The sequence below is a fragment of the Megalops cyprinoides genome, chromosome 5 (genome assembly GCF_013368585.1).
Source record: "Megalops cyprinoides isolate fMegCyp1 chromosome 5, fMegCyp1.pri, whole genome shotgun sequence".
NCBI classification, from domain to species: Eukaryota; Metazoa; Chordata; class Actinopteri; order Elopiformes; family Megalopidae; genus Megalops; species Megalops cyprinoides.
The window spans coordinates 10,303,120-10,323,169 of record NC_050587.1 but is presented as its reverse complement, the minus strand read 5'-3'; the positions used below and the strand labels follow the sequence as shown (position 1 = coordinate 10,323,169).

Below are 20,050 nucleotides of genomic sequence, written 5' to 3'. Positions count from 1 at the left end.
CGGCAATAACAAAGAGGAAACAGGGTGATAACATGTGATAGCAATAACCAAATTATTACACAAAGATAAAGCAAGAAAAAGGACTTTCAGCTTAATTTCCCAGTAAAGATCAGATCAGAACATCACATGCATCGGTGGACTCGGATTGTCCGGATTGTCCGGCTTGTTCGCCGTGGCCGTGTTAGATCCGGTTTGAAGTAGTGTGAGGTGCACACTGACAGGTGTGAGGACACCAGTGAGTTCGTGCTTGCTTATATGTGTGCACACAAAGGAGTCTGCTGTTCTCCAGCTTAATGCAGTCAAGTGTGTTTCCCGGCCACGGAACGTGTCGTTTCTTTACCACGACCACCTCTGAGGACGTTCGTGGCAAAACCGCGTACGTACCGGCGTAAACGCCGAGTGAGAATGACAGGGGGAGTGTGGTGTATGAATGCAGCCTCCTGTTTACCCCGCCTGAGGTGTGTGTGTGTGTGTGTGTGTGTGTGTGTGTGCTGTGATCATCTTGTTGGCGCTGTATTAGACATGTATGGTAACAAACCGTTTTTCACATCTTTCTTGGTTTGGAAATGCCTTCATAAAAAGGAAAAATAAACAAGGACCCCCCCCCCCCCCCCCCCCCCCCCCCCTTACCCCCACCCCCCCATACAGTCTCTCCGTCTTTACAGTGTGGGAGGTGAGCTTGCTCTCAGTTCACTGTCGTTTTTCGCGTTTGCTGAAGTTGTAACGATAAATAGCAAACGTGTTTGAGAGCCGCCAACACCGCCCACCCACCTCCACCCCCCCCCCCTCCAAAACACTCACAAACACACACACACACAGATACACATATACACACTCACACACTCAAAACGTGCACACACAAACACGCTCCCTAAAGAACTGATTAGCATGTAATAATTGGGGATGATAGCGAGAAGATGACAATTCCACATAATTAAAGAGCATTTATTTGACTTTAACTCGCAGCGTCCCGGGTGGGTAAGGGCGGATTTGGCGGACGGGTGTATTAATAGGTACTGACAAGTGAGCTGACATAAAAAGCAAACATTTATGCTCCTCCGTGTTTTCGGTGTCTGCCGACATCCCCTGATTTTGTTGCCCCGATTCCTTTTGTTGTTCGGGTATTCTTTACACGGCGCTTCAAGCCGCGCTGCTGACATTTCCCATTTCACTCAGGGAGAGTAAAGCGCACCAAGAGACCAGATAACGTCTTATCGCAAGGTGCTTCCTTCAAAGGCTTTTCTTCCTTCTCGTGAGGGTGTTTTCTCCCCCCCTCCTTCCCACGGTAAAGCAGATATCTATCTCTTAACAATTCATTCATATGCAGTTTACCCTGTAAAATGAAGTATGGAGGCAGGAATTACATTTATTCTCGCGAAGCCGTTTCATCTGGAATTCAAGGAAATCGCGTCTCACGTTTGTTGTTTGTCCCGGCGCATTCGGTGATTGCGCGGAGAGCGCGGCGTGGCGCGGCACGGCTCCGCGTCGGAGCAAGCGCGTCTGGAAAAAAACGAGTTTGGTGATTAACTTAAGTTTTCCACATGCCCGGAGGTGTTAAAAGACACATTAAATGAAGACGTCTTTACGGACCAGTATAATTCAAGTTCTGTCTGAGTCACCTTCTGTGGGAGTGATTAGCCTGACAGCCTCTGACTGAGTTTAAAAGCTCCTTTTTTTTTTACAAGCTTGTCACTGCTTTCTCCCGACTTTGCCAGGTTCTATATGTAGAGCAACTTTAATTATTGATTTTGCAGGCTTGTCTTGCCTGGGGCCCACGTTGGACCTGTCAGCCCAAAACACGAGTTAAAAAGGGGGGGGGGGTCGCAGCCTCGACAGAGGTGAAAACATCTGCAGTTACCAGCCCACCAGCCAGAAACTCCACCCCTTCATCTACCAATGTCACTGTTTCCACCCTTTTGCGGCTTCACTCCAGTTTTTTTTCTTTTTACATTCTGTGACTGTATTTCTGTCTTTGGTCAGACATTATATAACTAAACGTTCGCTAACGTCATGCTTTTGAGAGAATGAGTGCTTTTTGTGAGCTGACCCCGCCGTCGTTCGGGTGCTCGGGAGGGCCGTGACTGGGCAGAGTGTCTGATTCTCGTGGCGCAGGGAGCACTGTAATGGAAGGCTGGAAGCCTTGGCTCTGTGTTCGTACACCTGGACTTTGAAAGCCGTACGCAGCGTTTGCTTATAGGACTCAGGGTGTACTGACCAAAATCAGGTGAACAGACCTCCATTTGTGCTGGAAGCTGCTTTGGACAAGCGTGTCTGCTAAACGAGTGTAATGTAATGTAATGTAATGTAATTGCTCACTTTCTATTATAGCCAAGGGTTCTTTGTTTCATGTTGTTCTTATGGTTGCATTAAAAGTTCACAAGACAGGAGGCAGTAATTCATGCCATCCAGGCAGGTGACAATGAAGCTAGCATTACTAGTCGTGCAGGTGTGCATAGTGTGCATGTTAGCGGTTGTGAGAGGTTGGCGGAAAGAAGAGGGTTTATGTTTTGTTGCGGAAAAAAAAAACGGGGCGGATGAAATTGTATCTCCAGTCACAGTGGAGATGGTGAAGTCCCCCAGCAGAGGGGAAGATGACAGGAGTCTCTTGTACTCGGCACTGTACAGCATAAAAGATGCTGAAAGCACATTCACATCTCAGAGCGTGTTTTATAATAGGCATGCATGCATTTTGGCCAGGGAGGAATTCCAATGGAATGGCATGGCACGTGCTGGTCGTTGAGGTTTGTTTTCAGAACCTGCACAGCGGTTTCAGGAGGTTGTCCAAGATCCCAATAAAAACAGCGGCCTTCTCACTTCATTTCAGTAAGTGGGAAATAATTCTCAGCCTTTCAGTTTCTCTCTCTGTGTCCAACAAAGCAGACTCTTTACATATTTGGATTTTACATGCACTGAAGCTTCCTCTCTTCAGATTGCACATATGCTTATTATATCCTTATTTTCACTCCGGACATATTGTTGTAGCTGTAGAAGAGAAAGCACATGAAGGGCCACAGTGAGTGGCGATATGGCACAGTGTTCGGAATGCCCATGATAACCAGAAGGTCACAGGTTTGATTCCCAGATGAGCCACAGCTGAATGTTTATATAAGTATGTGGCAGTATAAATGGATTACATGTGAAATGTTGGGTCTGCAGTCTGCCTTGGATAAGGGTGTCTACTATGCAAACAGATAATTCAGTTAAGTGTAAGGGGAATTTTATTTTGTATAATAAAAAATGTGATACTCCATGTCATAAATTAGTTCTATCTGCTTCTGACCTCATGTTAGGTTGAATTCATGTGATATCTGGATTTGGATATGTTTGCGTCTGGTGTACTGCCCAGAGTCGCATACAGTCCTCTTTCTACTTTATTTCCTCTTCTCTGCAAGTATCTTTCGTCCAAATAAATGACAGCACATTTTTAAGCCTTCCCTTCTTCCAAGACACACATGACCTTCCGTGTGATCCATCCAAATGCCCTTTAAATTCTCCCATACGCAGCCCTCCGTCAGGACGGTCACATCGGCAGCAGTGTGTTCCCACGGCATACGCAGCTCTTTTTGCTTTGCGCTTTGTCTCGTAAAAGAGACGTTTTTAAACGCCGCCTGTTTGCGATGACTCGTCTCGGAGTGTCTCAGACAGCTGCCCCTTTTGCAGTCACCTCTGCCCCCAGATGCCTGCCCCCCCCCCCCCCCCCCAACCGCCCCCCCCAGTGCGGGAGCTCAGTGGAAGTGCTACCTCTAACAGTCGCAGGTGCACACCGCCAGCGCGCTCACTTGCTTTTGCATGGTGCACCATAATCAAGCTACAGGAAGTGCAGCCTCCTGAGGAAGGGTGTGTGTGTGTGTATGTGTGTCTCCATGTGTGCCTGTCTGTGTGTGTGTGTGTGTGTGTGTGTGTGTGTGTGAGTTGAGGGGGGGGGCTTTGCATGTGCTTTTCTTCTGGTTCTCCTCTGTGGCTCATGTGGAATCAATTACCATTTGATGGTAACGCCAGGCCCCAGGCTTCTCGCATGTCTGTCCTGTGAGAAAGCTCTAGAAGCAGGGGCTGCATCTGGAGCAGATTATTGCAATTGCAGGTTGATAGAATAAAGTCCGGGGTGAGGTGGGTGGGATTTCCTTCCGGATTTTTCTCCCTCTTCGTCTCTCGCTCTTTCCCCCGCGCACTCGCTCACTCTTTCTCCTTCTCCCTCTCTCTGACACACATGCACGCACACACACACACACACACACACTCACTCTTCTCACTGAAGAGTGCAAAAAAACATTGTCTAATTAAAGGAGTTGCACAATTCGTCACCAGACCCAGCCCCCTGTCCCAGTCCGCCTTTTGCGCAACATGTGTTCTGCATTAAGGTCCACAATTAACCTTCAGAGAATCCGCCGCAGCTCGACTTGAAGCAATACGAAGCGTACGATGAGCTGTATAATGAGTTTCCTGTAGGAAGAGCAGAGACCGTGAGGGGTTGAAAGGTTGACAGAGTGGAGGGAGTTTTAGAATCCGAGCGATTTTGCTGAAAGTTTCCAAATCTCTGGCCGCAAAGCAAAATCCCATCGAAACTGCGGGGGCCGTCACAAGGTGCGGCCTCGCCAGAAATATCAACATCAGTTGTCCCTTTTTTTGAGCGCAAAGCTCCTCCCAAGGTTCGCCGGTTTTTGCGGCGTGTTCTTGTATTTTGTGATACATGGCACAGAACAGGAAGGGGAATAGAATTTCAAAACCAGTTTACTCGCCGGCGTAGTGGATCGAGGCACAAAAGTGTTTCCCCTAAAAAACCGCAGTCCAAAAAGAGACAGGGCAGGGACAGTGTGACATCACCTGTCCTTTGGTATATAGCCCCCCCCCGGCCACACCGCAACACCGCGTCCCTATTTCGGACCGCGGTGACGGTTTCGGCTGCACCCGTCCCGCTGCACTCCAAAAGGGCTCCCGTCTGCTGTGCGTTAGTACCGCCATCCCGCCACTGGGGCCCAGCACAGGTGCAGCGGGCTGGTCTGGAGTGCAGCGGATGGGGGGGTGGGGCGTGACGGGGGGGCACAGGGTTTTCGTGACTGCTCCTCCAAGCGCACGGATTCCAACACATCTGCTTTGGATAAAGAGCGGTAAACAGACCAGCGTATGTCATGTCTCACTTTTTTTTTTAGTGCGATTGTGGGTTTGTTTTTGTTTCCACATGCTGGCCTCTTATTTTTTTTAACTCTTCGTTTCCCTTAGAGTGTTAGCCTCCGCCACCTGTTTTACAAACTAGACCTATAAAGCGAGGCTCTCCCTTTCTGCATTCCATCTTTATGCACGCAGTCCACAGCCCAGACTTCTTAAGGATAGCAGGCCGCTCAGGGGTTAATAGGTCGGGCCCACCCCCTCGCATCTAAGGAATGGTGCCGTCGCCACGGCGATGCTGATGCAGACTTCTGACAGGCCTCTCCATAGGCCCGTGAGCCTTTGCCATGGCGGGTCCCGATACAGTTAACCACCCACCAGGACGCGGTTTGTTTTGACACCGGAAGGTGAGGAGAGGCACGAGAGGTGGAAAGGGGGCGGTGGGGGGAGGGTGGGGGGGAGGCACCAGATGTTCTCCAGATTGGTCCTGTGTGGAAGCGGTAAGGGATCGCACATCACACATGCAAGACAGGAAACATGGCAGATCCCATCCCTTTCTCTTTTTTTTTTTCCCCCCTCTGACCCAGTCAAGGGTCAGCCTTGACACTTTGGTCCCATTTCAAGTGGGTTCAGCCTAAATTATCTTCATGTTTATATTTTCTAGACACAAGAAAAAAAAAATTTGTCCGGGGCTATTTCAAAACTTAAAACAGTCCGAATATATTTAGACATCTACAGTACTTCACCATGTTTTCCAGAGGAATTCAGGAAAAATCATTCATGCATTGCGTGCTCTTTTTTGCAGTTTCTGTAGAACTAATCAGGAATCTTTTGCTCATGGCCAGACTGAAGGTCTAAAGGCTTCCAGGGACTGCATTAGTCTGTTATTTTGTGTGGTGGGCAGAGCACTAAACTTGTGACCAGTTTGCCATCCGTAACGAAAGATACTTCTCCTTAAACTCTGCATTAAACTCCAGTCATACGTAAGGTCCCTATGCAATGCCTGTCACAAATAAAAACCTCAGCATGAAAATGTCCAGATTTTACATTTGCGTTGAAATGGCGGCAGGTGCATGGGACTGAGCCCCTCTCACAGGCCCCTCTGCAAAAAGTCCTGCGCATACCTCAGACCTTCCTCGTTCCCAAGTGCCACATACCATCCTCAGTCAGGTGTGTGTGTGTGTGTGTGTGTGTGTGTGTGTGTGTGTGTGTGTGTGTGTGTGTGTGTGCGCGCGCGCGCGCGCGCAGGGTTTGTGCTCTTCAGAGGATCATAAAACACACGTCTGTGCATCGCATCAGTGGCAAGTGCAGCCCGCTCTCTCGTTTTTTTTTTTCGGAGCCATTGGCAGCACCCTCTCTCGAAGCCACGGGGTCAGTCAGCGCTCCCTTAAATGTGGTTTTATTATCAGACCCAGTAACTGCTTCTTTTTTTTTCCCGCCCCAACACTCGGGTCTCTCGGGTGGGAAGAAAGGAAAAGATTACTAATCTGTCCCTTACAGTCCGGGGCCTAATGGTATTCGCAGACTTTGGAATGCTCTGTGTTTATACTCCTCTGCCTGAGCAAGGTGCTTCATGGGAAGGGGCCGAGCCTTCCATCTGTCCTCGGCGCGGCCCTGTCATAACTGTCTGCTCCATTCCACAGCCCTGTCCCAGTGGCCCTCCTTCACAAGAGACCGGGCCCCAAAATGCTGTATGTCTGCACCTCGGCTTGTTGCGGTTCTTTGGCATGGAAAAAATAAGGCTCTGTGCTTTCATTTACTTCCACGTGGAACGTTTAAGATTCCAGTTCAGGATGAAACGGGTGCTTATTTAGAAAAACAGTTGCTTTTTAAAATTTCGCCAGTGTATACATGTAGAAGCTGTAGATTTTTGTTCCTCTTTTTCTTGTTTTTTGGTTCTTGTTGTCAGCTGTCATTGTACGTGCAGTTGTTCTACCAGCGTGCTTTAAAGACATTGTTTAGCGCTTGAAGCATTTATTAACGGATTTAAACATTTCCAAAAATGTTTTGTCCTCTTTGAACCATGTCAGTAGAGTTATGATAGCCCCCTTAAAACTGAAACACTAGATCTGAAGGCCCACGTAAATCTCATGCCTATACTTAGTATTGTTTCTGCAGCTGTGTCTTTGGATGTGCTCGTCTTTTTCTCTGTTGTTTTGTCTGGAAGAGCACATCAAAGAACAGCAAGAGAAGCTGTGTTCTGGTTGCATTGTCACCTGACCCCTGAGATGCCCAGCTCCATGGCAACAGATTTCACCACCGGTGGGGCTGGTGGCTCGGTTGCAGCGGGGGCTTATTGGTGCATTGTGACACCCAGAATGTAACAGCTGATACGGCGGCGATAGCCCTACGGAGCCCGAGCCTGTTTCCTGTGGCTCTGCGGATTCATTCCGAGCTTAGCTTAACACCGCGAGTGCCGTCCAAATTGGCTTGGAAGCTTCACTTAAGGCCTATTTTTCATGCTGGCTCCCACTATTAGATTTCTGTCTGCTTTTCGCTTCCTGCGTTCTCATGATTGGGTGGTAGCTTGTCTGCTGTTCGGCAGCCAGTGTACGAATCCCGCAGTGTGACAGGACAAGGCGTTTGGCTCAGATGGAGGCATGAGGGATAGGTTCAAACTTTGGAAATGTAGTAAAGTTATAGCATATGAATCATGTTCACATTTTGAAGCATCTCTTGTCTCTGGTGAAAATTACAGTATGGCAAAGTGTTTAAAAGGTGACAGGAGGCAAGGTATCAATGACCGCAATAAGGGTGGAGTTATCATATACACTCAGTGGCTTGCCGATATGAACCGGTCATGGTGTTTTGAGTCAGCCATTGACAGAATTTGGTGTCACCCTGGGGTTCGCGAAGCCTTGCCAGTCGCCAGACGCTAACCTCATCTTAAAGCCACCTTATCTGTGTACTCTCTTCGTCGTGGCTGTGCTTGCAGCTGGGATTGGCTGGCATCCTCTCTGACTCCCGCACGCTCTCTCTCTCTCTCTGTCCCTGCAGGTATACGCCCCGTCTGCAAGCACTGCTGACTACAATCGAGACTCGCCGGGGTACCCCTCCTCCAAGCCCCCCAGCAGCACCTTCCCCAGCTCCTTTTTCATGCCAGGTAACAGACAGGAAGTGGGGAAGGGTCACATGACCGCACGGGCAACATTGAGACACCACTGTCTGTCTGCTGTGCCGGGACTTTCCTATGACCTTTGTTTTAAGGGCCATAAATCAAAACTCAAGTCCATTTATCTTTTCATTGTATTTATTAGTCAATGTAAGTGGTATACATGTATTAATGAACTGTCTGGGACTGGTTCTGAATTACTGTTTTAGCTTTCATGACATGCTGTGTTTAACTACACGCGTGTCATGCTTTAAACATTATTGTGTACCTTCTTGTGCACATTTTTACTGAAATCAAATTGGCCCAGTACAGCTGCTTAACAAATATTCACACCCCTACTCCTTTAAACAGTAGCATAGTTTGGGGGGTTTATAATGCGATCGCATTCACACTGTGCATGTGTTTCGCAAAGCATTGATCATCAGTGTTCTTAACCGTCGCAGCCTGGCGCTAAAATCTGGTTAAAACTGGGGCTGCATCATCGGATACAAGGGCATTAAGCGCAGCGAATGTTTTGACATTGAATGCTCGGATGAGATTATTCGCTGGACTCAGCGAGGCTTAGTGGGGATACCCAGTGCTGAGGTGGAAGTGACTAATGATGTTTCCTTGAAATTCGAGGGCATTTTCCAGCAACACAAGAGCGGGCCTGCGGTCGGAGCTCAGTCATAGCTGGCCTTAATCACAGGGGCTGGTGTTACAGCTAAAAGTGCGCTCAGAGATTGATGGAAGGTTTTATTTAGATTGCATGCAGAGGAAATAGAACAGAGAGTAGTGGAAGTATTAGCTTACGGTTAGATTTAGCTCTCGGGCTGAGGTAGTTCAGGGTCAGTGCTAGTAAAAGTCGCCGGGTTATTAATAGAGCTCCCGTGCCTCTACTCCGAAGGGTGTCTCTTTTATTGTGATGGCAACCTTGCTCGTGCGCAGAAGGTCACCGCCGTTACAAAGGGCCTCGACTTCACATGTGACAGGGGGATGAAAACTCTCTCCTTCAGACGTCAGGATGTTTTCAGAGGCCCGGTCAGAGAGTTCCTCAGCAGGCCTCTGAGTTGTAATTGGGCCTTTCCAGGGGTTAGCCACTAATTGCGCCGGCGGGCAGTGCGCAGCGCGCGTATGCTAAAAGAGACCCTGCTTTTTTTTTCTGCTTTGCTGCGGCCGCGCAGACGGCCACCACAGCACCGACCCATGGAGCTCCTCCAGCGGGATGAACCAGCCGGGCTACAGCGGCATGCTGGGGAACTCCACGCACGGCCCCCAGAGCAGCAGCTACTGCGGCCTGCATCCACACGAGAGGCTTGTGAGTGCCGCGTCGTTTGCCTCTGCTGCTCATCCCTTTTTCCTCACCTTCCCCGCCTCAGCCATTTTGTCTGCTTCTCTCCTTTTGGCCCGCGTGTCTGCCCCTGACCGTTTTTTGACAGAATCCTCTCCCTACCCTTTTGTCCACTCCTCTGACCCCTTCTCTCTCCCCCACCCCCTGTTGTTGAACCCCTCCCCTCCTCATGGACCTTTAATCCCTCCTCACCCGTCCCCACTGTCATCAAACTCCTCCCCTCTTTGCTCTTCTCCCTCCTTTAACCCCTCCTCTCCCCTTCCCTCTTGTAGTTTCCCTCGCTTCCCCTCACCTTCACCCCTTCACGTCTAATCTAAGCCTTCCTCTTTGCTGTACCCCCTCCTCTGACCCTTCCCCTCCCCTCTCCTTAAATCCCTCCCCACCTCCTCCCGTTATCACGAACCTGTTCTCGCCGCATTCGAATAGCGCCGGTGACGTAGGCGTAGACCGCGCCGGCGGTGAGGCTGACCCGTGCCATTGCTGTCTCCCGCAGAGCTACCCGTCGCACTCCTCAGCAGACATCAATTCCAGTCTTCCTCCAATGTCCAGTTTTCACCGCAGCGGAACGAATCACTACAGCGCCGCCTCCTGCACGGCGACCACGAACGGAACAGACAGCGTCATGGGTAAGGCCCCCCGCCCGCCGAGGCGTCCGCCTATCGGCCGCCCGATGGAAAACCAGCGTGCCATATCCGTCCCCCTGTCAGTCTGTCCATCATCGGACACCACTGCGCAGTGGCATTTGAAAGGGTACATCAGCACAGTAGAGGAATACAACTGGATGGTATTTATTCAGGCAGTGTGGGTTATTTCTCTGTATACTTGTCTGTAGACCTCTGCATATTTTTGCATAGGTTCCTATCCATAAGGGGAAATTAAGATGGGCTCAAGTTAAGCTTGTCAAATAGTTTTGAAAAAAAAAGAACAATTGCTCATTCCCCATAGAAACCAGGGAAATATGGCCATTTGTGGCCATTTGAAGGCATCGAATGAGTCTCCATGATTTTCCGCCCTGAGAAGAGTGTGCCATCAAAGCCTTTGGTTTGATTACCTCTGACGTCCCCCTCGTCCTGTGACGCGGGCAGGAACTTAACGGTGTTTTTTATTTTTCGCACTCCCACCACAGACAGCCCTGCATGTGTTCAGATGCCTGTGTGTTCCGCATTACAGCGATAGAATAACCAGAAACAGATTGAAAAACCCGATTGTGAAAAGGCATCTTCACATTCCCTCTTTACTCCTTTGTGTGGGCTGGAGAAACATTAGCAGCAGAGGAAGAAACAAATCGGAAGCATGAAGCCCAACGCGGTGCACGGGGGGTTTCCAATGTTGATTTTTTTCCTTGTTATTCTGGAACATGACAAGAATGAAGAGGCAAGTGTTAACATATGCTTCTCCAAAGGAGTGAAAAATGAACGTGAAGAAATGTAAATACATATATGTGGTAATGTTTTCTGACAAGTTGCAAAATGCTGCCAGTGCTGGGCTGAATATTCAGCTATAGAAAGTGCACTTTGATGCTTTCAGATTACGGTATAAAAATAACATTTTTTTTTTGCAACAGAGTCCATTACCAGCGACTGCCTCCAATATAAGACTATAAAGATAAGGCCCAGCTAAACCCACCAATGTTTTGACAGGGTGTTATTACAGAATAGCAGCAGTTGTGCAACGGCAAAGTAAATTGTCAATCACTTAAAAACATTTTCAGGATCTGAAATTGAGTGCAACAAAAAAGGGCCTTTGAAAGCTAACCTCGGTCTAACGCTAAGCTTTCATTTGATGAAATTGATTTGCTCGTACATATGCTTGAAATTATCCAGTAAAATATATTGGGTAGGCACAGTAATCCCCTTTGCTACTTTACCTCTAATGGGCTGGTGCTGTGACGCGAATTGGGTTTGTGGCTTACCCCTGGCATATGCTTTTTTTTTTTGGTTTGCTTTTTCATTTCTCCTCCCTGCCCAAGCCAGTGTTGTCCACTCGGTCCGTGAGGAAGTTTAAACCGGGCAGCTGAACCGCTCGGCAGACGGGGCCGGGCCTCCGAGGCACGGCGGTGTCTCGAAACGCGAGCGCTGATCGGTCCTGATGGCAGGCCTTGTGCGATTGCACTCGAACTCGCTCACAAGGCGTTAAGTTCCCATCTGGGATGGCGAAGGGGGGGGGGCTGTCGGGGGAGATGGATGGGGGGGCTCATCACAGAGTGAGGGCGTTGGGCGCACGGGAGGGCGCCTCACCCTTGTTCGGTCTTTCGCCTCTTCGCCCTAGCACAGCCAGCACTGTGCCACTCCCATGGTCCCCCAGTGTAAAGCCCCGCCCACGCTAATAAATAGAATGCTAAAAACGTGTAAATCGCACAATTTCAAATGGTGGTTCCATTTTGTTGTCACTAGGCTATTTCTAATTGTATAAGTACCATATAACAAATGCCAATTTATTAGGTTAGAAGAAACAGAGAACATATATTCTGTGTGATAAATACAGAATATATATACTTTAAGACGTTTTGGAAATTAATTAACAATAACAAATTAGTAAGTAATAGTGATGAACTAGATTAAATGTACATAATTTATTTAAAAATTGTATGTACAAATACTTAAACATTATAAGCTTAAGTCTTAATAAAGTAAGTTGACTGCTGGAATTGAATGTGTGTAATGTTAAAAGTTGAGTGTTATCTGAGCACACAGCAGGCAGCAGTAAGAGGTAAGAGACACGCTCTGTGTTTAGCAGGACCCTCGGGGGCAGACTGTCTGTCCCACAAGCGGGGGGAGGGGGGGTTGGGGGGGGGGGGTACAGCAGTGACCATTCCTTCATTACCCAGCCTCACACTTGTGGAAGCATGAATAATTCGCGTGAATGCAAAATATGCGACAGCTGGAGCTGTTGGAGACGGGCCATCAGAGCGAGCTGGGGGGGTCGGGGGGGTGGGGGTGGAGGGGCGTTTTGGACAAGGGGGAGGGGATGACCGGGGGGTTGGGGGCGGGGGGGACTTGGGGGGAGGGGTGGAGAGGGTAGAGGAAAATGAAGAGTGCCATTGTTCACCAGACCGCCCCCCCCCCCCCCTTTCTCTGTGTGTGTCCCAGCAAATAGAGCGGCGAGCGGGGCGGGGAGCAGCTCTCAGACCGGGGACGCCCTGGGCAAGGCCCTGGCATCGGTGAGCGGCCCGCCGGGCACGGCCTGCGCACACACCATCACTGCTACACCGCCACACGCATCACCTCACCACACGGAGAATCAGCCGCCACAGTGAAAACACTTCCACTTTCTCTCATCCTTTACCTGTGCCTGGTTTCATACCTGATTTTACCTCTACCTTTATGCTAGCTCAGATGGTCATAGCTCCAATGACTTACATACATCTGACAGTGGCATACAGATAGGGGAAAAGGTCCCCACTGTGCAACTGGTTATCACTTGAAAAAGTAATAGTCTATGTGCTTACTGCTAATGCAGTATTTGCAGTTTCAGAATGCAACCTCTTTGATTCAGTTTCTGATTGTTGAGTATTTCATATAGATTCAGAACACATAGTATTTTGGATTATGTTTCTGTAAGAAACATGAAATATTTTGCTTGTTTGGTCAAGTGCATTGCTCGTGTGTGTTTCTGATTTGTATTACTCGGGAGTATTTTGTGATAAGCGCTTTAATTGAAGTGCGATTAAATACATTTTCTGCGAACGAAGGTTAAAATCCTTAGTAAATAATTAGCTCTGAGCGGGACATTAATGCAGCGTGAATATTGCAAAGTGAGAACCAGACCGAGTCGTAACGCAGTTCCTGTTGGTGTCAGCGGTTCTGTCGGTTCCAAAAGGAAATACTGCGTTGCGGAACACACACTCAGAGCATACACACGCACATACGCACACATTTGCAAAGGGATTTGCATTCATAGTTTGCTTCTCTTGTTTGATTTGTGGCACTTGTTTCCCCCCAGATCTATTCTCCCGATCACACGAACAACAGCTTCTCGTCCAACCCGTCAACTCCTGTCGGATCGCCCCCCTCGCTGACAGGTAGGCCTGGTGTGAGCAGCTGCTCTTGCCCACCTCGCAGAGGTCTCCAGTCACATGCATCTTATTGAGATCCTGGTTTTAAAGCTTAACAAGGACCATTTCCTTAAACGTTAGCAGTAGTTTAGCCCCACAGCTGCCATTGAGCATGGATACGTAATCAAGAGTTTTCAGCTCATTTTAGGATTTCTGGAAGTTCTTTCTGGAGTTCTTATTTGAATATCAGTCTGAGGGAAAGGATTTAGTCGGCTACACAGAGGTAATGAGCTTTACATTGGTCAATTTGAAATGCTCGGGACATCCAACAAAAGACTTTTCCTGAGTTTATCGCTCTCTTAGACTGACCCTGAGTGCCATTCAAAGTTGTGAAAGTCATTCAATGGGTGGTTCTGACATGTATTCTCAATTGCTGACTCATACTGCTTGAGCTAGGCCAACATTTGCTTTCGCCTCACGCAGTAGAACCCTTGGTCTTATTGGTTGGGAGTGACCGAGTCGGTAGGAACCCATGGCGGTTCCACCAACGCGGCGGCTCAAAAAACCCAGAGCCAGGCCACCTCCACAACCCAACCCAGCCAGTCACTTCACCCGGTAGTGTTCGGCAGCTGTTACACCCTCCGCGCACTCTCTTTAACAGCGGAACAAAAGATGCCTCCGAGGCGTCTAAAAGCGGCCACCTAAACTCCAGGGAGAGCCTCAGCTGCTCACACAAACAGAGACAGGAGCCCACGGGCGGGATCGTCCGAGATGGCCGACCACGGCGGTGCCAGGTTTCCATATGCTGCTTATCAGTTCTCAGAGGGGCCTGTTACACTGAGACACGTTCAAAGCACGACAAGGGATCCCCTAGCTGCACCTAAGAAGCTGTTTCTCTGAAAACACTCCCCCAATAACGCAGGGCTGTGAAGTTACAAGCTTTTTTGTTTTTTTTGCTTTAGTTGCAAGCCAGGGATGCAAATTCTCTCTGCTCCTTAAAGTGAAAAATGAGTTTCTCATAATCACCGTGTAAAATTCTGTACTAATTGTCTCTGCTACGCGGCAATTTGATATTTCATACGTATTGACTGATAGTCTTAATTACAAACGCACTTCACCAAATAATTTAAAGCCAGTGCGCTGAATGTGATGTAGTATTATGAAGTGCATTGTTAAACTTGCCAGGGACATAATTTGTATTAATCATTGTGTTAAAGTTATTAGACTTTACAAATGAAAACGAAGCTTATTAAAGCGGACAATTTCAAATTGATATTTAACGTTAAATTTTACAGGGCAGTCTTGTGTTTTTTTTTTTTAAATACGTAATTTAATAATTTTGTTGCTGATAACACATTGACTTTATTTGCACATGAATGTGGAGGTAATTATTTGCTAATTAGCATATGGAAATGAGGCTCAATAATAAAAGTGGGTTACCAAAATGTGAGTATACATAAAAGAGGACAATAAAAACAACTTAATTAGATCTAATATGCATAATGGAGGAATCCGGCGCCCTTCAAACAGGCGGGTCAGACAGGGAGAAAGGGAGTAATGAATGAACAAGCTTTTGTTACGCCGCTCCTTTAATTGCTTGTGTAATTCTGCCTGCTTTAAACAGGGCTTCATCTTAACAAGGGGGCCCCGGTAGTGGTTACACAGCGTTTTACCTAATCAAACAAATAAGGGGGGGGGTGCATATGGGGGGGGGGGGCGGGGGGCATTAGCATAACACAGCGGCAGCATATCGAAGAGCCATTGTTGCTTACCTGCCCTATTGTGGTCCCCCCCCCCCAGCACCGGTTTACATTTCAGCCGGAAGGAGAGGGTACGTTCCCCACCAGCTAATGATGCCCCGCGTCAACGAGGTAGCCGCGGGGATCAGGGATGGCGGGACAAAGGCGCCCCAACAAAGGCGGAGCGGGGAGAGAAAAGGCCTGTTTGTTTTGGCGGCCTTGGATTAAAAGGAGAAGGACCGCGCTCGAGGGGACGTGCCGACTCTCTTGAGCACTCGAATCCGACCCTTCGCGAAAGAAACGGCGCCCCGCGCTCGTACACGGCAGATGTGCTTAAACGCCACGTAGCCTGGGCCATTTTTTTCGTTCCCGCAGTTTTCTTGCTTCCTGTTCCTTTTATCCGTCATACTGATGGCAGAATTCTGACTCCTCCAGTTATAAGTCAGAGAATCATGCAATACACCAGCTGTGGTGAAACAGCTGCCATTTGCAGATATACTGGGGGACCCTGACAGTGTTTACCGGTCTGAGTTACACAGTGATATAAGGCACAGCCCCAGACAGGAGCAGAGTGATATCTATAGGCCAGCCCCACTCCTTCCATCACGCGGCCCTCTGCTGACATCAAGGCAGCGTTTTCATCTTGGACTGTGTGCAAATCCCATTCCCACAGGCGAGGAGACACCATAACCTGTGTCTGAGCAGGGCTGTATCCAGCTCTCTGGAGACGTTAAGACGTTACAGGGTGAGGCCGAGGGTAGGGGACAGACGTTTCTCACCGAGCTCCGCTCCTGTCACATGCCCGAGCGCCCTGAAGCACCCCGAGACTGGGGTGAGGCCGGGGTGAGACGTCCCTCTTCTCCACCATGCTCACCCTTTTCTCCCCTGCTTCTCCAGCAGCGAGCACGGCCGCGTGGTCCAGGAACGGAGGACAGGGGCCGTCCTCCCCCAACTACGAGGCCCCGCTGCACTCCCTGGTAGGTTCCCCGCCTTCCCGGCGCTAACGCTAAGCGCTAACAGCACGTCTGCGTGCCAGTCCCCCCTCACTAACCCCCCCCGTCTTCTTGCCCTGCCCCCCGCAGCAAAGCCGCATCGAGGACCGGCTGGAGCGGCTGGATGACGCCATCCACGTGCTGCGGAGCCACGCGGTGGGGCCCTCCACCGGCATCCCCAGCGGCCACGGCGACATGCACGGCTTGATAGGGGCGTCGCACAACGGCGCCATGGCCGGCCTGAGCTCCGGCTACGGCACGGGCCTGCTGTCGGCCAACAGACACTCCATCATGGTGAGTTTCCCCCGGCGAGAGGTGGCGTAACACCGAAACATTACATTACATTACATTATTGCCATTTAGCGGACGCTCTCATCCAGAGCGACATACATCAGTTACAGTTTTTTACAATGTTATCCATTTATACAGCTGGATATCTACTGAGGCAATTGTGGGTTAAGTACCTTGCTTAAGGGTATATCAGCAGTGCAGCAGGGAATCGAACCAGCAACATTTCAGTTACAAGTCCTGCTCCTTAACCAGTATGCTACACTGCCGCCCACGAAACGCGGGCGGGGAGATCGGTAGGCCACTGTAGGCCGCGGGGGCACTGTGACTCGCAACGCCGAGCATCTCGGTATCACATGTGAAGTGACCGCACGCCTGAGGTGAGCTCGACAGCCGGGAGGCGAGCGGTTAGGGGCTAATGGCGCCCAGGGGAGGTATAGTCCGTAAAGCACACAGAGTGCTTCAGTGCCAGGGTAGGACTTCCACTCTGCAAAAACAACACGCAGCCTCATCTAATGACCTCCCCTCTGGCATGTGAGGAGCTAATCAGTCCCTAAACCCAAAGCTAAAGGGTAAAAAGGAACCCTGTGCCCTCTGAGGTGTTTGAGTTTTCCCATCCCTATGCATGTGTACAGACTGTCTGCTCAGCTCAGAAGGTCTTTCAAAATCACAAGCTCTATTAGGGACACTAGGGGGACCAAGGACAGGCAGCCTGTTGCTGGTATGGTACAGATTATGTTTTAAAAGAAGAAAAAATCAGCATGAAAGGAAGAATAAAAGTTGTGATGGTTACAAAACGTTTTTTGGAATAATGACCCACAGCGAGAAAGCATAATTTCCAGGCTCACGGTTGACTTTGGGACCTGCTCTGTCTCTCTTAGGTGGCCGTTATTTTTCTCGTAATTCCATTCCTAATAAATATTCCTCCATCGAGTGCTTCTCAGGAGTCCCTCACTGCGTATCTGCTCGCAGAAGTGCTAACGCACTTGATTGGGGACCAAATCGATTGCCATTCTTATAGCAGAGCCACAGCCAGGGTCACAGGGCACTGTTTCAGACCGAGGGGTGATGGAGCGGAGTCAGCACGCGGTTTCCTGTGTGATTTATTGGGCTTGACGATTACCACATGTTGTAGCAGGTCCTGGGGGAACGGGCGACATGTTGATGCAATTGAAGCGGGTCTCTTTTCGTTCTGTTCTTTTCTGTTCGTTTTTTTTTTTTTGACTGAACCCAAAGCAGTGGGGTGGATTTTGGGAGTGGGAGGGGGGTGGTTGCTGCAAGCGGTCGGTTTCCGAGTATTTGTCTCAACATGTTTCCCGTTATTTACCAGACACTTGTTACACATGCGCCCCAGTTTCGAGGAGAGAGAGAGAGAGAGAGACAGAGACAGAGAGAGAGAGAGAGGACGATGGCTGAAGAACTGGGCAACCTGTTCAGAGAAGGCCAGCGGCCGGCAGACTAGAAGTTTAAAAAAAAAAATAATTAAGAGGAAATGTCATTTGTATTCAGTCAGTCTGAGCTCTGGCCTCTGACCATTTGATGTATTCCACACTGCTCAGAGGGACTGGGGGGGGGGGGAGCGGCAGTGGAGGGGAGGCAACACTTCAAAACATCAAGGAAGATGCTGGTAATCTTTTCCATATTTAAGGTTGTTTTTTTTATACTTGAAACAAGCCATAAAGCTCCAGCCAGCTGTGGGGAATAAAGCAGCAGTAGGAGGCAGAGAGAGAGCGAGCGAGAGAGAGAGAGAGGAACCGCTGAGGAGAGCGGGAGGCAGGGCCATCGCCGCACACACGCACACGCGCACACACATACGCGCACGCACGCACACACTCTTTATCCATCTACAGCACGCACGCTCGACCGCTCGCTCATGTGCACGCCAGCACACTTAGCCACGTCGAGCGCTCACAGACAAACAAAGCAGGCGCACACGCTCACTGTCGACCTGCAGCGGGGTCAAAGCTTTGCGTGTCGTCTCCAAACTTTTCCCAGGCATGACACACTCCTTTGGTGTCACTGGTGCATCTACAGTACGTGACATTGTTGTCGTTTAGCAGACACTCTTAAGTCACTCAGAGTGGCTTACAATTTTATCCATTTATATAGCTGGATATTTACTGAGGCAATTGCGGTTTAAGTACCTTGCCCAAGGGTGCGATAGCGGTGTCCCAGCGGGGAACCGAACCGACAACCGTTTGGTTACAAGCCCTGCTCCTTACCACTACGCCACACTGCTGTCCATCTACTTTATGTTTCCTTCACGCTCATGTCAGTCCCCCGAGTTCGGGAACACGAACACCATTTGCTTGGTGTTTTCGCTCTAGCAGTTACAGTGTAGCGCTCTGGAATGGCACCGCTGGAAATGCAGAGCACCTGTGGCCTGAAAGGGGGGCTGTCAGAAACAGCTTCGCTCCGTGAGTCACGTCCTGCGAGCAATTACCCCGTTCTCACGCACATTCTGTGAACAGTGTGTCTCACCTGTTTCTCCCTGCTGCTCCGCGGTGCTCCTTCAGCCTCCCTTCGGGTGCCTTGTGGAAACATGGTCGCAAGAAAAACGACCGGAACGAGCAGAGCGGCTCCCAGGTGGCTCAGCCGGCAAAGGCCCTCGCTCAGAGACCTGTAGCGCAGTTCGCTAGTTTCAGTCTGGGCTATGCCGTTAGCTGACCATGGCTGGTCCTCAGTGGTGGGGTATAAACGGTTCATAGGATCACAGCTGCGACAGCACCTTCTCGCAGCTCAGATGACACAAGACGCAAGGTTGCTGTCAGTTAGAGATGCACTGCACGCTAGCTCTCCTATAGTGCTATGACTTTTAGTGTGAAAAATGGTAACTAGCATCACAGGTGAGTGTGTAAGAAGAGTGCACGAGCCTCACTGCAGTGCTTCCCATGCAAGTGTGGCACATTTAAAAGCCATTGAAATAGCAGGGGTAAAAAATGGGGTTTAGGGGTACCACCCTGAAAACATGCCCTAAACATACTACTGTGAAAGGGGATAAAGACAGCTGTTCTCCTTCGTTATATTTCCAAATCAATTGGGTATTTGTAAGACGATTCAAGGCAGCTCGTCGTTACCAGTCTTTCAGAGTTAATAACAGTTTTTTCCTTAAATAAAGAACCTTAAGGTCTGCTGGAGAGTGTAAATTCAGGCCATTTGGAGGGGCAGATCTTTGGTCAGTTGATGACTGGCAGCCAGCTCATTTATTAGGGCAGAACTAATGGCATGTCAGCATGTCCTGGGTTCCTTGGTTTCTGCTTAGTAGGTCAGAGGTCCCCTACGGTGACAGCCCCCCTCCGCTAGGTTTGCCCTCCCACGCCCCCCGAAACTTGCTCAGAGATTAAATAATTTCAGTGAAAGATTGCCTAAAGATGGCACACACACAAGGGTGCGCATGTACGGGCTGCAAGGCTCATTCCGCCATCTTGAAATACAGAAACCATGTTGGGGTTGTAAATTAAGGGACCGCCCACCTCTCCCTCCTTTCGGTAA

General features: G+C 49.4%; 1 protein-coding gene across 18 annotated transcripts in view; it reads left to right on the top strand.

Annotated features, from left to right (window-relative positions):
• Positions 1-20,050, top strand: part of tcf4 (transcription factor 4) — a 157,234-nt gene that overhangs the window by 118,688 nt on the left and 18,496 nt on the right. For 11 of the 18 annotated variants that reach the window (XM_036528627.1, XM_036528629.1, XM_036528628.1 and 8 more), the window contains 7 exons: positions 8,101-8,206; positions 9,379-9,512; positions 10,039-10,171; positions 12,635-12,705; positions 13,488-13,566; positions 16,176-16,255; positions 16,361-16,564. In XM_036528627.1, coding sequence (XP_036384520.1) covers positions 8,101-8,206; positions 9,379-9,512; positions 10,039-10,171; positions 12,635-12,705; positions 13,488-13,566; positions 16,176-16,255; positions 16,361-16,564 — 807 coding nt within the window. The remainder of the gene's footprint in view (positions 1-8,100; positions 8,207-9,378; positions 9,513-10,038; positions 10,172-12,634; positions 12,706-13,487; positions 13,567-16,175; positions 16,256-16,360; positions 16,565-20,050) is intronic. The other 7 variants (XM_036528642.1, XM_036528634.1, XM_036528625.1 and 4 more) reach the window with 1 other exon arrangement.